Raw genomic sequence first — 18,425 nt, 5'->3', positions numbered from 1 at the left:
CTGGTTGCCTCCACTTGCAGAGATGCACGGAAGGGTAAGGGGAGGGACCTCACTACACATTACACTGCTCTGCCATAGATGGTAATGATGGGATCCTGCCTATGATATTCTATCATGGCTGAGCAGCCTGACAGAAAAAAATCACCAATATGTAGTACAGTATATGCAAGTACCAGAGTGCAGAGTGTAGTGAGGCAAAGACCCCTCACCCCCTTAGGCAGCTCTGCAGGTGGAGGCAACCAGTACTGCTCACATTCTAGGATAGGTTGCAGGCAGCCATTTTGAATCATTCCCGGAGAACCACTTTAACCAATTTTGTTCTGTACTGAACTATGGTAGTTGGTTCCAAATTCATCTGCAATATCTGTGTAATCACTTTTCAAAAAATGTATTACTAGCCACTAAGGTTGCTTTTATACTAAGGACTTATACTGAGCACATGGGAAGGAGCCCTAATTTATGATAAACCAGTCAATTGCCACTCGTTTTACAAGGCCCGATGCACACAGAATGGGGGAAGAACTATTGTTACACCAATCATTCATCCCCCATTTAGAGTGTATATTATTGGCAGCACATCCTCCGCTTACATGGAAGATGTGCTTCCGACAGATTACTGTTCGTGGTGCCACATGCAAAATGTGATCGCCCATCAAACAAACTGTGGGGACACAACAAATACTGTATCTACGGTATGTCAGTTCTGCTGGCTTCGAACAAATAATGGCTGTCAAAGATGGTACCACATGATGCTTCTCAGTGAGACTAAGGCTACTTTCCCACTTGCGTTCGGAGCGGATCCGTCTGGTGTCTGTACAGATGGATCCGCTCCTATAATGCAAACGCTTGCATCCGTTCAGAACGGATCCGTCTGCATAACTGGTTTTTTCAGATCTGATTTTTCACTTCATGAAAACTCAGATCCGACAGTATATTCTAACACAGAGGCGTTCCCATGGTGATGGGGACGCTTCAAGTTAGAATATACTAAGAACTGTGCACATGACTGTCCCCTCCCTCCCTCCCCTGTAGTTAACTCATTGGTAGCCAGTGCGGCCCCCCCCTCCCTCCCTCCCCTGTATTTAACTCATTGGTGGCCAGTGCGGCCGGCCCCCCTCCCTCCCCTGTATTTAACTCATTGGCCACCAATGAGTTAAATACAGGGGAGGGAGGGGGGGCCGTCCACCAATGAGTTAAATACAGGGGAGGGAGGGGGGCCGCACTGGCCACCAATGAGTTAAATACAGGGGAGAGAGCGAGGGAGGGAGGAAGGGGGGGTCTGCCCCGGAAGAAGCCAGATCTACTGGCGAAACGGCGTTGGGTCAGGAGTTGGCCGAGAGATCTTTGCACCATTCAGGGTATGTTCAATTGTGTTCTTTTGTGTTCCTTCCATCTTAACCTCAGTCTCCACAATCGCCTCTCTTGCATTGTATTTGGGGCGTTGCTGCTATGAGACTCTGAGGTATGCTCTTTCAGCTAGTATTATTTTTCCCTGTATTTTTTTGCACTGATCTCCCGGCCTCTCCTTGGGTCCTGCTCCTCATCTGTGTGTCCCGCCTCGTGCTGCCTGTTTTATAATACATGTATGTACTGTTTATATATATTTACAATAAAGCTTTTTGGATTTTCATACATACGAAAGTTAGTTTCATTTTTTTTTTTGGTGATTATTATGACTCCTTGGGGGTCCGATGTTTTGATATCATTCTGTCCGGTTAATATTGGTTGACCATTAGAATATACTAAGAACTGTGCACATGACTGCCCCCTCCATCCCCTGTATTTAACTAATTGGTAGCCAGTGCGGCCCCCCCCCCTCCCTCCCCTGTATTTAACTCATTGGCCACCAATGAGTTAAATACAGGGGAGGGAGGGGGGCCGGCCGCACTGGCCACCAATGAGTTAAATACAGGGGAGGGAGGGAGGGGGGTCCGGCCGCACTGGCCACCAATGAGTTAAATACAAGGGAGGGAGGGGGGGCCGGCCGCACTGGCCACCAATGAGTTAAATACGAGGGAGGGAGGGGGTAAGCACTGGCCACCAATGAGTTAAATACAGGGGAGGGAGGGGGGCCGCACTGGCAACCAATGAGTTAAATACAGGGGAGGGAGGGAGGAAGGGGGGGTCTGCCCCCTGCTGCCTGGCAGCACCTGCCAGGCAGCAGGGGGCAGTCATGTACAAAGTTCTTTTAGTATATTCTAACTTGAAGCGTCCCCATCACCATGGGAACGCCTCTGTGTTAGAATATACTGTCGGATATGAGTTTCACGATCTAGCTCAAATCCGATGGTATATTCTAACATAGAGGCGTTCCCATGGTGATGGGGACGCTTCAAGTTAAACTATACCATCGGATTGGAGAAAACTCAGATCTGATGGTATATTAATAGGGATTCCTGACTTTACATAGAAAGTCAATGGGGGACGGATCCGTTTGCAATTGCACCATATTGTGTCAACGTCAAACAGATCCGTCCCCATTGACTTGCATTGTAAGTCTGGACGGATCCGTTTGGCTCCGCACGGCCAGGCGGACACCAAAACGCTGCAAGCTGCGTTCGGGTGTCCGCCTGCTGAGCGGAACGGAGGCCAAACGGTGCCAAACTGCTGCATTCTTAGCAGATCCGCATCCACTCAGAATGCATTGGGGCTGTACGGATCCGTTCGGGGCCGCTTGTGAGAGCCTTCAAACGGAACTCACAAGCGGAACCCCGAACGCAAGTGTGAACGTAGCCTAAGCCTATGTTGTGTGCATTTCAGTCCATAAAACAATGCACGAATCTGCACTGCGAAACAGTGGGATTTACTAACCAACATGTGCCAAAAACTAGCACATGTGCCATGCTACAGTTTTATTGTGCCTTTTAGACACTATGGAAGAAGGAGACTGTTAAAATGTACTAGACTTATTAATGGCATAGGCTAAAATGCTGGTCTAAAATGAACCAAAGGATGATATAAGGAAAAGTGACTAACGTGTCTTGCAAGATGCGTCAAATCTATCACACAGTGTGTGGCCCTGTGATAAATTTGGCACATCTTCTCCCTAACTGGTCTAGTTTTAAGTTGTCTAAATTTAAAACAGTAATAATAAATCAAGCCCAGAGCCTACGGGCTAAATCTAGACAGATTTGTGAATCTTTACAAGAAAAACTGTTTTGCTGTCCATTTTATCATAGCACAGTTTTGCATATCTTGCAATATGAAAGTTGAGCTATGGGCAACATATACAGTTTTTCTTGTAAAAATTCATAAATCGGCCCTAAGTTCACTGCATCTGATGGAGCATGTGAAATTTTATGTGGCTAGTAACACATGATGCTTTATGACCAATTAGCAGCATTTAGGGTCCATTCTCACGTCCGTAGTGTATTGCGGATCCACAATACACAAGGCCGCCACTGCCATAGAACTGCCTATTCTTGTCCACGATTGCGGACAAGAACAGGACATGTTCTATTTTTTTCCGGAGCTGCGAACCCGAAGTTTGTGATCGCGCTCCGGAAATGCGGATGCGGACAGAACACTGTGTCCTGTCCGCATCCATTACTGACCGATAGAGAATGAATGGGTCTGCACCCGTTCCAGATGATTGCGGAACGGTGCGGACACATTTTACGGACGTGTGAATGGATCCTAACAGAGATCATGTGATACCTGCTATCACGGAACAGTTTAACGCCTGTAAACATTTTTATTGAGAGATCTTGTTCTCACTAGTATAACTTATATGTACGGTATGTTCCTATTTAGGCTGTGATAGTGACAGGTCATAGCAGTTAAAACTTCTCTTGAACTGCTTTTCACAACCAGTGTCCTGAAAGCACATATGGCTCTTGGGCTCTCTGCATGTTGGCCCTGAACTATAGGCAGCTCTAGATGGGATTATGAACACTTGGCTCAGGGAGGTCATAGCATTAGCAGAACTTGCCACAAGGATCAAAGTCATATCAGTAGCAGTTAACAGTAGGATACAAGTCATATTATTTGGGCATATCTTCTTCCCGACTTGAAAAAGCTTCCAAGATGGCTGAACATATTGAGGTGTTTACTAGTGTTGGGCGCGAATATTCGCATCGCGAATTTTAATCGTAATTATCGCCACTTCGAGAATTTGCAAATATTTAGAATATAGTGCTATATATTCGTATTCCTGAATATTCTAGATTTTTTTTCATCAGTAACCTCCCTTCTTGCTTGTTGGCCAATGAGAAGGCTGCAATGTCTTTGTCTGAGCTTAGCAACATCCCTAGCAACCAATAGGAAAGTTGCCTACCCCTTTACTATATAAGAACCTCCCCAGCAGCCATTTTCTGTAGTTTTATGGAGTTCTGAGAGAGAGAGAGAGAGAGAGAGAGAGAGAGAGCAGTGCCCTTGCTGTGCTCTGTGCTTTACTGTTTAATTACATTAGTTAGTTAGTTAGCTCAAATATAATACAGATAGTTAGTGGGAGATAGTCAGTGTAGGTTATATCCTGATATAGTGTAGCTGGTTCTGCTGTCCATACAGACATAGTGCTCCAATGTCACAATTTCACAACAATACTTAGAGCACCAATCAGTAATATGTAGTCAGACCTGCTAAAATGTGAATTTGCACGTATTGCGCAAAATATATGCATCATTAATTGCCAATTTGCGCAATTGCAAATATAATGGAGCATTCCAACTGCATATAAAGTATTGTAATGTTCTGCTGTGCCAACCATTTTTTCCAGTCTCAGGAAACTTCTAGCAGCTTGAAAAATGTAGCAAAAGTGATCCACGCCTGTATTGCGCGCGCATTACGCGAATATAACATTGGCGATTTTCGCAATCAAGAAAATAATAGCGAATTCTCAAATTTGCAAATTTATGACGAATATTCGGCCAAATATTTGCGAAATATTGCGAATTTGAATATTGCCCCTGCCGCTCATCACTAGTGTTTACAAAGTCTTGAATGAGTGCCTTCTGAGATTTACCACTTGCCTTCTACTACTTTAGCGTTGGGCTCTATAAACTGCCTGGAAAATGAAGTGGGAGATGGCACTATATCGAACAGCCAAAATGACTGGAAGAGCACCTCACAAAGAAATAGGGCCAGATTTATCATTTCTCTGACAGCTCACTCCACTTTCACATATGGCTAAAATCAGTTTTAGCCAAGTCAGATTTATGATCGGCCCTTTAAGACGCACGTCTTTACCAAAAAGTCGCAAGTTCTATTAACTTTTTAAATAGTCGCAATTCAAAATCTGTCTAGAGATTCATTTACATAAGAAAAAACGCCCACTTTCAGAAAACTGGCGAGCATAGTGCAGAGCAGAAAAAAGTTTTAGCGATTGCGCAAAAATTTGTGACTTTTTCACTCCATTATTCTGACTTGAGCTAATGATGAATCTGGCCCATAGTCTTTATTGTGACAGTCTTCTAAAAACAGCGCGTTTCAAGGCACTATATGTCCTCATTATCAGGTTATACAGAGATTTGCCTCTTTACTACTACTGCTAATTGACCCTTGGACCCTATAAACTCCCTCTGTGGGGGCTGCAACCTGAACTTGGTGTGAGTATAGTGAGGGCTAAATTAGTAGAACAAATAGGGTTTGTGTATTGGAGAAAACACCGTGCAAGGTGATGAGCAAGAGACACTGTCCAGATGGAGAAAACCACAGAAAATAATTTTGTATGGTGGTTGAAGTACAACAAAAATGTTCAAATATTGTTCAAAACTATGTGTAAATTATTCATATTCGGTCATCTTTCTGTTGAGTATGTATCTTTCAATATATTTATTATTTGCCAAGTTAAATTTAATAGTCTGAACTTGTATGAACACCACAGGTTTCATATTATTCAAATTAAAACCATGTTGCGTGCAAAGTGATTGCAGTCATTCCATTTAATGGATGATAATGAAATTTACCGTTGGCTGACTCTAGTCTGGTATATGAAAAGATAAAAATATTTGTCTTCAGCTGCCCTCGCTGTTCCAACTGCGCTACCCATGTTTTTCCTCAAAGACCGGTACAAAAGCTAGTTCAGCAAAAGAGCCTGCACAGGCTAGAAACCAAAATATAAATGTAAGAAAAAAAATGAGATAAAGCATATTTCACACAAAACAGACTTAGGGTTTTGGCCAACTCACAGCATGTAGGCAATGACTCCCACACTCCACATGTCTGTGGGAAAAGAGACAAAATCGTAGTTCACAACTTCAGGGGCAAGGAACTCTGGAGTGCCAAAGTGCACTTTCAATTTTTCCCTTGGCTTATACCTAGACCATGAATAAAAGAAAGATAAAATATAATTTGAAAGGAATGACATAGCATAAAATTTCCTAACAGAGGATCGGGTTTGGCTACATAGTAATTACATTCCACACATCCTACTCTGAAGGAAGAATAAAGTCTGACACAGAACATAAACACGACGCATAGAGTCAATGACTAATAACTGGAATTGGATATACTGGCAGGCAGCATTACAAGAGAAATGGTTAGGGGGCTAGTCCACATAAATCACCTCTAAGTGGATCCTGTAAACAACATGACAGCCTATGTGCTGTCATCTAAATGTTTTTGGTTTATGGCTAAACAATTACAGCTTTGTAGAGGAGAATAAACCTGAAAATCAAATCTACCTGCGAAAATAAATAACAGTGTATGCTGAAATTATTTGGTTTTCTTTTTTTTTCAAGTAATATCCATACTAAATCCACACTGCTGATGGAATAAATACACTTATAAGTACAAGCAGGTTTGCATCACAACTATAATGATTAAAGCAACTGAGCAACTAAATCAGATGGGTAGATCAGTCAAAGGTAGATCCCAAGTATGTAGCATTAACCCTATCTATGTAACTCCTTACTGTAATATTTGTCATATATGTCCCTAATATTATCAATAAACACTCTACCTGATTGGAACATTACAAAAAAAAAAAAAAAATTCTTTATTACATGTATTGATTAAAACAAAGGATCAAGAGGCTCATTCATATGAACTTAGTCAGGCTAACTAGTATAACCTCATGAGAGAATAAAGCTATTAAAGGTGGAGACCATATGGATATCTGCCTCCACCTACCGTCCCTCAGTGTTAGCTCAAGAGAGATCAAAGTACTATATATATATATAGCCCTCTCCCAGAGGAACATGAGATCTGGCACCATTGGAAATATATCTCCCTTAATGCCGATATTCCCACAAGTCACAGCCCTTAATCATTGGACTGCAATACACTGTTGGGCTGAGAACTACACTCAGTGACCTTTCCCTAAGAGAAAATCCAATAATAGGTGCTATGCAGCGGCCTCATTTAATATGGTTGCCCATATGGGTGGCGTATTGATTTTACACCTAGCCCTTTTCTTTCACCTATTAAACAGATGCTATTCCTGCTTCCCAGTACCCTACTCTACGCGTTTCCATGCAATGGTCAATCCGCATTTCATCAGCAGGCAAAACTAGCAGGTAAGTAGTGGGATTAGATAGTATGTACAACGCTGCACATGGTTGTGCACAGTGCACTAGCATCCTGGTGCTATGATGGCCGTATGTGGCCGAACGCACTCCGGCCTTATAAAGTACTAGCCCCCCCGGCAGGCTCGGTCACCAGCAGCAGCCAATCGCGCTGGGGTGTGACAACCTAGCTCCTCCCACAGCTGGATGGGAGGCTTTGATAAGAACAAGATTGGGACATCGCTGCAGCATGTTTCCGCATTGTAGGGGTCCTAAATTTATCAATCATCCTCTGATGCAACAAAGTGGGTTCATCTATAATCTCTATATCACTCAACCCTAAAATGCTAGTGTAACCCTGTGAAGTTACACCGGCTGCGTTATCTGAAATGCCCAGTAGATGGACTCAGTATGCTGTTAATAAGACATTGAGCATTGATCACATGACTGGCTGAAATGAGTCACATGGTTAGTGACATCATCGCAGGTCCTAAAACGACGCTGGCTGCACAGCTCTAAAGAGGAAGGTCCTGGAAAAGTTTCTGGAAGCTACGATTTGCTCAGCCAGAGAGAGGACATGGGTCTGGCATTGAGACTGCAGCACAGAGATAGAACCTGGCGGAGAGAACTTACTTCACCCAAGATCACACCTGCTGAGAGAGGGACCGCTGGCAAAGACAAGCACTGAGTCCAGACGTCTGGTGAATTCAGTGAGAGGAGACTGCTGCTGACTGGCCTGGTAAATGTTGTTGTGAGGGTAAGTCAAACCTCTCCCTGTATCACCACAGGGCACCTGTCTCCTCACCACAATAAAGACTCTGAGGTCCAGTGACGGACATTACACAGCTCAGGCTGCTTCAGTGACCCTGCGGAGCAAGAGCTTATAAGGGCCCCAACTCTCCTATGTGCACCAACGGCCATTAGGGCGAAGATAGGGGGTGGGACGCAGGTGTGCTAGTGGGTGGGTGAGGAAGAATCCACATTACCCTGTTATTTGTGTTACGCTATTGTATTTTCCTATGTATGTTGGTTCATTTTGTTACGCATTATATAAAGTTAATTCCAGTTAGGCTGTGTCAGTCTCATTTGCACCAAGTATGTTCCCAGTGGAGCCTCACATCCCTACCCCGGATGTTCCACTGGGTGGAGGCACTGCCGCAGACATGTACCCCAACTCCCAGATAGCGGAGGCTCAGGATCCGCCTGTCAGGCATAGTGAGTTAACTAGGGTTAGGGACCCCATAGACACTAGGGGGCGCCCCCAAAACCCCGTTACATATGGAGGCACTGCTGAGATCAATTGAGGTACAACCAGTGAGAATAGATTAAATCCTCAGGCCACTCCCTCCTTTGCAAAAGAGTGGGCCCAGCAAAGAAATGTACCATTGCAGCAAGCTGTGATGTTATGCAGAGTCCCATCCTGCTGTGAGATGAATCACGTCATCTTGTGTATAGAACTTCGATTGGGAATAGAAATGGCGACCGTCAGGGATATCCTGCAGGATTCTGAAGGCCAAACTTACATGTTAATATATTGTCATACGGACTTGGGAGACCATAAGATGCCTACCAACATTCATTTATATGGAGCCCCGGATGAAGGATGTTCTTTAGTGTACACTCTACTTGAGAAGAAAGAAAGGATCTCGCTGCAACAACCCTTTAAATTAGAACAGAGAGATTATGTCACAGAAAATTATTCTAAGCTCCTGACTCCCATCTCCGGAAAGGCCGGAGCCATTCCTAAACAAGCTGCCCATCCTCCTAGAGAACGGGGGATGATTACTCCTAAAGCAGAATTTCATCCATCTACAGCATTACTGAAACCAGACAACCCTGAAGTCCGCACCCCGCCTACAGGAGGTAGTGATGTATCGGACATACTCCAGAAACTCTCAGAAGCCATAGTGACGGCAAACCACACCCATAGTTACCGCAAACTAAAGGTGTTTTCTGGGAATCAGCCTGTTCCTTCAGGAGAAGAGCCTTTTGAGGTCTGGAAGGATAATGCTATGCAGTTGTTGGAGGAATGGTCTTGTACGGATACCATAAAGAAACAGCGGTTGGTGGAGAGTCTTCGTTTTCCCGCTACAGACATAAGACTGTACAAGGGAGTAAATGGGCAAGCTACTGTGCACGACTATCTACAAGTTTTGCAGGATGCTTATGGGAAATCAGAAGATTTGGATGATCTGCTGGTTAAGTTCCTAGCCACTAAGCAGAAGGAGCATGAAAAAGCCACTGACTATATCAACCGGTTACAGCTATCGCTTGGAAAGTTATTCCATAAAGGAGCAGTTCCTGCCTCTGAGTTGGATGCTCGGCTATCTAAGCAAATTCAGAGAGGTGGCTTAATCAATAATCCAATTATGATTCTGCTGAGAGCCAAGTTGGATGATAAAGTCCTGCCTTATTCCACCTTAATAAATACAGCCAGGAGATTGGAAGACCAGATGTGTCCACCCCTACAGAAGGAGAAAGAGGATACAGAACTGTCAGCTCTTAGGAAGAAGGTGGCTGAATTGGAGTTCTTATGCAAGTCACCACCAGAGAGAGCAGATCCTCCCCCTGGAAGTGGGGGGCAACACAGGAAGACTCAGAAAAAACTGTTTCCTGAGGATTCACCCCGCCGAGGGGACTGCTTTAAATGTGGAAAGTCAGGGCATTTTCAGCGGGAGTGCCCTGCGAATTCCATGGAGGTGGATGTGGAGGTGCTGGCAACCGAGCTCGAGGAGACTCAAATGACCAGGTCTTACAAGCGAAGGAAGACCCGGCCTACATATGGGTTATCTGTAGGAGCCAAGATTGGGCCTAAATCTTTGATACACGTGCAAGTAGAAGGAATTCAGGCTTCAGCATTGCTAGATACAGGTTCTCAAGTCACCATTATCTACCGAGACTTCTATGAACGTCATTTGAAACACATTCCTATGGAACCTGCAGGAGAGTTTCAGCTATGGGGCGTTGGTTCTCAAGCTCAACCTGTGGAGGGATGCATAAAAGTGACCATAACTATTCCCCAGTTAAACACTGGGATAATATGTCCTATGGAGCTGGAAGCTTTAATATGCCCTGCAGCCAGGAAAGTGTGTGCCCCAATAATATTGGACACTAATGCAAAGATGGTACAGGATGTATTCAAGGCCTATCTGACAGAAGTGGGAGATGTCTCCTTAGACCGACTGATGGAGGTCAGCCCTGTCTTCGGGAAAGAGTGTAGACGACTAGCCCTTGAAACAAAACCAGGGTCGTGCCACTATTCAGGAACAGAACCTGCATTTGTGAAGCCTGGTGAGACCAAAACCTTACGAGCCATAGCCTCAATGCACCATGAAATGTTGGGGGGAACTGGACAATACCTTATTGAGTCTCTGCCTGAAGAGGATCAGAAGAAAGGGTGGACTCTCATACCTGAGGTAAAAGATTGGCGGAAAAGGTGGTGTCGGAGCTTTCCTGTGATGGTACAGAATTTAACCCCCACGGAAATCCGGATTGATCGTCATCAGAAGATTGGTGTGATACACCTTTTGGATCAAGTTTCGTCCATCATGTCTGTGAGTGCAGAACAGAAGGATCATGTGAAAGCACCTTTAGATTTTGATCTAGAAGATTCTCCTCTACCACAGGAGTGGAAAGACAGCCTTCGTTCAAAACTGGTCACCCGAGAGGGAGTGTTTTCCAGAGCAGAGATGGACGTGGGGTGTTCTAAGAGTGCCACCCATACTATAAGACTTGCTGATTCTACTCCTTTCAGAGAAAGGTCAAGAAGAATACCCCCTCGAGATGTGGAAGATGTCCGGGACATACTCCAGCAGATGGAAGGAGCAGGCATCATCACAGAGTCTCGGAGCCCCTATGCCTCACCTATTGTGGTAGTGAGAAAAAAGAATGGTTCAGTTCGGCTATGTGTGGACTACCGTACTTTGAACAAGAGGACTGTGCCAGATCAGTACACTTTGCCCCGGATAGAGGATCTTCTGAACGCCCTATCTGGCAGCCAGTGGTTCAGTGTGCTTGACTTGAGGTCTGGATATTATCAGGTACCCATAAAGAAGGAGGATCAGGAAAAGACAGCTTTCATCTGCCCTTTGGGGTTTTTCCAGTTTACCAGAATGCCACAGGGAGTCACAGGAGCTCCTGCTACTTTTCAGAGGCTGATGGAGAAAACTGTGGGGAATATGAATCCCAAAGAGTGTCTAGTGTATCTAGATGACCTAATTGTTTTCGGGAAGACACCAGAGGAGCATGAACAAAGATTGCTAAAGGTGTTGGATCGACTTCAAGTTGAAGGCCTGAAGCTATCAGTGGACTAATGCCGATTTGCCCAGAACTCTGTCACTTATGTGGGGCATATAGTCTCCGCTGAAGGAGTAGCCACAGATCCTGCTAAAATTGAAGCAGTGTTGAATTGGCCAAGACCAGATAACATCAGTGAGTTGCGGTCCTTTCTAGGATTCTGTGGTTACTACCGAAGGTTTGTGAAAGACTACTCAAAGATTGCTCGAGAGTTACATGACCTACTGAAGATTACCTCTGACGTAACGGGTGCTAAGGCACCATCTCCTAAAGACCCCTTTGGAGAGAAATGGACTTCAGGATGTGAAGATGCCTTTCTGACATTGAAGAAGAGACTTACAGAAGCTCCTGTTTTAGCCTATGCAGACCCTGAGAAACCATATATCCTCCATGTGGATGCCAGTATGGAAGGTCTAGGGGGTGTACTGCACCAAAGTTATCCAGAAGGATTGAGGCCGGTGGCTTATATAAGTAGAAGCCTTACAGGTGCAGAGAAGAACTATCCAGTCCATAAATTGGAATTTCTGGCACTCAAGTGGGCCATCGTCGATAAGCTACATGACTATTTGTATGGAGCAACATTCGAAGTAAGGACTGACAACAATCCACTTACCTACATTCAGACTACAGCTAAGCTGGATGCCACAGGACATAGGTGGTTGGCTGCCTTATCAAGCTACAGTTTCAGCCTGAAGTACAAGCCTGGGCCCAAGAATGTCAGCGCAGATGCCCTGTCCCGCAGACCTAGACTCCCTCCTCACCAAGAAGAAGAGGAGTGGGAAGAGATCCCTGGGCCGGGGGTAGGAGCCTTTTGTCAGATGTATGTGGTGGCCGAGAGTCAAGAAGAGTTTGCCGAGCTAAGGGGGATAGACTCCATTAGCCACTCTCCAGAAGCCGTGCCTGAGGTGTTCCATGCTCCAGTCATGCTTCAACAGTGGTCCAGTATAACCACAGAAGACAAGAAGAAGGCTCAAGCGCAGGACTGGTATATTGGGATAGTTATCAGAGCAATAAAGACTAAGAATCCTAAATTGCTGACTTCTCTACCTGTGAGTCAAAGAGAATTATACCGAAGAGAATGGAGCCGACTACATCTTGAATATGGAGTACTCTATAGGGTCGTGAAGTATCATGATCACCCTGACAGAAAACAATTGGTACTACCCCACAGATACCGTGGCATGGTCCTGACAGCTCTCCACGATCAACATGGGCATCTCGGGGTGGACAAGACCTATGGCCTAGTACAAGATCGGTTCTATTGGCCTCGCATGAGGGAACATGTCGAGCAACATGTAAAGACATGCAGGAGGTGTATCCAGAGGAAGGCCCTGCCTGTGAGAGCTGCCCCTATGGGTCATCTGAAAAGTACGGGACCCATGGATCTTGTGTGCATGGACTATCTCGGCATTGAGAGCGATACAGCGGGAATTGGAAATGTGCTGGTGGTAACGGACCATTTCACCAGATATGCTCAAGCCTTCCCCACTAAAGATCAAAAAGCTGTGACTGTAGCCAAAGTCCTTTGGCAGAAGTATTTTATTCACTATGGACTACCCAATCGGATACACTCTGATCAAGGTAGAGACTTTGAGAGTAAGTTGATCAAGGAGCTGTTGGACATGTTGCAGGTGCAGAAGTCCAGAACCACACCTTATCATCCGGAGGGTGATGCACAGCCAGAACGGTTCAATAGGACCCTCCTAGATATGCTAGGGACTCTCAAGCAAGTCGAGAAGCGGTCTTGGAGTAAACATGTGGAAGCCATGGTCCACGCATACAACTGTACAAGGCATGAATCTACAGGGTTCTCACCCTATTTCCTAATGTTCGGAAGAGAAGCTCGATTACCGATAGATGTCCGTTTGGGAGTGTCTCCTGATGGAACAGATTCAACTTCACACTTTCAATATGTGAGGAACCTCAAACAAAACCTTCATCGGGCCTATGAGTTGGCCACCCAAGCTGCAGCAAAAATGGAAGAACGGAACAAAAGAAGGTATGATTCTAAGGTGAGATATCGGGAGATTCAAGCAGGGGATAAAGTTCTTCTCCGGAATCTAGGTGTGCCTGGAAAACACAAACTGGCTGACAGATGGAAAGATACCCTGTTTGAGGTTGTGTCCAAACTGGAAGGACTGCCAGTGTACAACATTAGGGGCCCGGAGGGCCGAATAAAGGCTTGGCATAGAAACCATCTGCTTCCAGTTGTGTATGCTGATGAAGAGGAAGAGAGTAGTGAAGAACTGGAGGAAAACCCAGCAGAGAGTCCTGGAAATGGGGCAGAGGAGACCCCGGGAACTCCCAGTGCAGAGGATCAGTGGTGGTCATCACCCGCAGAAGAAACACAGCAATTGCCTCCTTTAACTTCGGTGGTTCCACAAAGTCCCGGAACCTCTCCTGGGTCACAAAGTCCTCCAAGGTTGAATCCAGAAAGTCCATGTTTTGTGCCTGGAACTTCCCTTAGAGACTCTACTTCGAAGGCAGGAGTCGAAGTCCCACAGTTGATGTCCCAAGATCCTCTCCCACAGCGAGAACTGAGACACAGTACCAGAGTGCGGCAACCCCCTAGGGCCTTAGTTTATGATAATATAGGAGAGCCCAGTTATGCCCCGCTGACACAAGCAGCATCTAAAATGGCCACTTTCCTACATGCACTAGCTGAAGTGGTAAATGTTAGTGACTCTTTACCCTAAATAAATAGCTAGCTAGGATATTACTGTGCTAACTGTACTGTATGTATGCTAAACATTTTTCTGTTGAATTTTTGTTAAGCCCCCTGGCTCGGACTTGCCAGTGGAAGGCAAGTATTTTTCAAGGGGGAGCATGTAACCCTGTGAAGTTACACCGGCTGCGTTATCTGAAATGCCCAGTAGATGGACTCAGTATGCTGTTAATAAGACATTAAGCATTGATCACATGACTGGCTGAAATGAGTCACATGGTTAGTGACATCATCGCATGTCCTAAAACGGCGCTGGCTGCACAGCTCTAAAGAGGAAGGTCCTGGAAAAGTTTCTGGAAGCTACGATTTGCTCAGCCAGAGAGAGGACATGGGTCTGGCATTGAGACTGCAGCACAGAGATAGAACCTGGCGGAGAGAACTTACTTCACCCAAGATCACACCTGCTGAGAGAGGGACCGCTGGCAAAGACAAGCACTGAGTCCAGACGTCTGGTGAATTCAGTGAGAGGAGACTGCTGCTGACTGGCCTGGTAAATGGTGTTGTGAGGGTAAGTCAAACCTCTCCCTGTATCACCACAGGGCACCTGTCTCCTCACCACAATAAAGACTCTGAGGTCCAGTGACGGACATTACACAGCTCAGGCTGCTTCAGTGACCCTGCGGAGCAAGAGCTTATAAGGGCCCCAACTCTCCTATGTGCACCAACGGCCATTAGGGCGAAGATAGGGGGTGGGACGCAGGTGTGCTAGTGGGTGGGTGAGGAAGAATCCACATTACCCTGTTATTTGTGTTACACTATTGTATTTTCCTATGTATGTTGGTTCATTTTGTTACGCATTATATAAAGTTAATTCCAGTTAGGCTGTGTCAGTCTCATTTGCACCAAGTATGTTCCCAGTGGAGCCTCACATCCCTACCCCGGATGTTCCACTGGGTGGAGGCACTGCCGCAGACATGTACCCCAACTCCCAGATAGCAGAGGCTCAGGATCCGCCTGTCAGGCATAGTGAGTTAACTAGGGTTAGGGACCCCATAGACACTAGGGGGCGCCCCCAAAACCCCGTTACACTAGTAACGTAGGTATCTATTCACAAAATGGAGGCAATGCACATCTCAATCAGAAATTGGTCCTCTCTATAAAATGGGGACAATAGTACTTACATCCCATAAATATAATATATTAGTCCGATGGACAGTAGAATGTGTTCACAAGTCAAAAGGACCAATTGGTAATGCAGATTATTCAGGGACACCGAACCTTAAGGTATCCAAGTATTGCAGTCATAACATCATGTCACTGTAGGGGGGTTACTGAGCAAGTCAGCCTTAACACTTAGCATGCGATGCAACACCTTCCTATATATCAAAAATGCAGGTCATAATGTGTAATTCTGATATTAAATTGGGCATATAAGTATTCAACAAGATAACACATCATCCATCTGAACCATCCATAAAGCGGAAGCCATTGTACGGCATATAGGCAGTGTCATAAGGGACAGCAATAAGGCATGTCCTAGTCCTAAGCCTGTCCCTAAGCAGGGGACGGCTCGGATCGTATATGACACCCGCTGCACTCTTTTCTAATATCTGACATGTGCTCACCGATTCTTTTTCTCAATTCACGCTTCGTCTTTCCAATATACTGTTTCGCACACTCGCAGGTCAGGAGATAGATCACACCTATTGTCTTGCAATTAATCAGCGATCTTGTCATATACGAGGTCCTAGTGGTCGTGCTTCTGAAATATTTGTCCCTCTTGATATATTTACAAAAAGAGCATGTACCACATGGAAAAGTGCCAACAATATTATGCCTCAGCCATGACTCTGTTGGTTTGGGGGCTTGATAAAAACTATGAACAAGATGATCCCGCAAATTGCGGTTGCGGCGATAGGTGATAGATGGTTGGCTAGTTAAAAGGGCCCCAATATCTGGGTCAGATTTTAAAATACCCCAATATAACGCCAATATTCCTCTGACTTCTTGATGGGATCTGTCAATAGTGCCAATAATACGGCATGTCTTACCTTCCCTTGCTCTAACCTGGGGACATAGCAATTGCTCACGGTTAGTACAAAAAGCATGTTGATATGCTTTTTTGATCGTTTCTTGCGGATAACCGCGGCTATAGACTCTAGTCTGCAGATCACATGCCGCCACCCTAAAATCAGACAGTCTAGAGCAATTTTTTCGAGCCCTTAAGTACTGTCCTTTCAGTTTGCCTCTCTTTAGAGGTATCAGGTGGCCACTGTCCGATCTTAACAAATTGTTGGTCACAGTAGGTTTCCTGTAGAGATTGGTCACTATCTTTTCTGATCCATCTATAGTAATGGAGAGGTCTAAAAATGATATCTGTTTAGCATCTATTTCAGACGTGAAATACAGGCCTAGTCGGTTCTTATTGAGCTCAGATACGAACCGATTGAACTCTGTATCTTGGCCTCTCCATAGGATGAACACGTCATCGATGAACCTTACCCATAGCACTATCGATGATGTAAAACATTCCATGATGTCAGAAAACACCACTGTATTTTCCCACCAGCCTAGGTATAAGTTGGCATAGGTCGGGGCACAAGGACATGGCCACACCCCTAAGCTAGTGGAATATTTGGTTGGCAAAAATAAACACATTCTGTATTAAGATGAAGTTAATCAACTCCATTACAAAGCAATTGTGGTGCTGGCACTGTTCGCCTCTTTGCCGAAGGAAATAGCGGCAGGACGGATCCGACAGGGTGAACAGCCTGTCGGATCCGTCCTGCCGCTTGTGTGAAAGTTACCTAATACATGCTAAAAAGGGCCTTAGAACGTATAACTGCACCGCTGAACGGAACGGCAAATAATATATATTTTTTTGCCACTAATACACGCCAAAAAGGGCTGTAATTTTCTCACTTCATCACACAACGGCAAATACTTTTTTTTTGCCACTAATACACGCCAAAAAGGGCTTTAGAACATATAACTGCACCGCTGGATGGCAAATAGGCTCTAACTTTTTTCCACTTATACACTCCACAAAAGGCTTTAGAACATATAACTGCACCGCTGAACGGCATATAGGCCCTTATTTTTTCCCCCTTATACATGCCACAAAAGGCTTTAGAACATATAACTGCACCGCTGAACGGAAAATAATATATATCTTTTTGCCATTAATACACGCCAAAAACGGCTTTAGAACATATAACTGCACCGCTGAAGGCAAATAATATATCTTTTTGTGCCACTAATACACTCAAAAAAGGGCTTTAGTACATATAACTGCACCGCTGATATATATTTTTTTGCCAATAATACACGCCAAAAAGGTCTGTAATTTTCTCAAGTCACCACACAATGGCTAATAAGCCCTTTTTCCCCACTAATACAAGCCAAAATGCTTTAGAAAATATAACTGCACCGCACAAGGGCAAATAAGACATATAAATATTTCCTTGTAATAAACCCTGTTAATAGCTGTATCAAACAGCACTTGCACCCCAATAACAAGAACGGTTTGCTGGAATTACAGAGGTGTATAATGACAATTTGGATCCGCAGTGAGTGCAGCAAGGTGTAATAGTATTGTTCCTATTACCCAGGCTGTAAACTCCCCTACTGAACCCTGTTCTGCTTCAATACTATGGAATGATTTCTCCCTACCCTTTCCCTGAAGTTCTATACAGCAAAATAAAAGTTTTAAAGTCTTTTATACCACTGTCCCTAGCGCCTGCTGAAGTCTCTCCCTGCACTAAGTACACTGGAAAATAGCTGAATCCAAGATGGCTGAGGCTATTTATAGGGCTGTGACATCACAGGGTTGGCTGGCTGCTGATGGGCTGCATGCATGTCATTGTGGGTGATCCCTTGTTCCCTAACACGTGCAGCAGCCATTTTAGGAAAAAATGCAATTCGTTACCACAAAGCGTGAGGAAATTCGGATTCGGTGTGAATCTAATTTTTCCTGAAATTCGGATCAAATTCCACTTTTTCAACTTCGATTCGCTCAT

General features: G+C 44.9%; 1 protein-coding gene across 2 annotated transcripts in view; it reads right to left on the bottom strand.

Moving 5' to 3' along the window:
* The window catches only part of MYLK4 (myosin light chain kinase family member 4), a 260,581-nt gene that overhangs the window by 15,281 nt on the left and 226,875 nt on the right, over positions 1-18,425 (bottom strand). For both annotated transcript variants that reach the window (XM_040431984.1, XM_040431983.1), the window contains exon 11: positions 6,129-6,257. In XM_040431984.1, coding sequence (XP_040287918.1) covers positions 6,129-6,257 — 129 coding nt within the window. The remainder of the gene's footprint in view (positions 1-6,128; positions 6,258-18,425) is intronic.

Source organism: Bufo bufo, chromosome 5 (assembly GCF_905171765.1).
Source record: "Bufo bufo chromosome 5, aBufBuf1.1, whole genome shotgun sequence".
Lineage (NCBI taxonomy): Eukaryota > Metazoa > Chordata > Amphibia > Anura > Bufonidae > Bufo > Bufo bufo.
The sequence above is the reverse complement of the archived record's forward strand: the minus strand, read 5'-3'. Positions and strand labels throughout refer to the sequence as shown.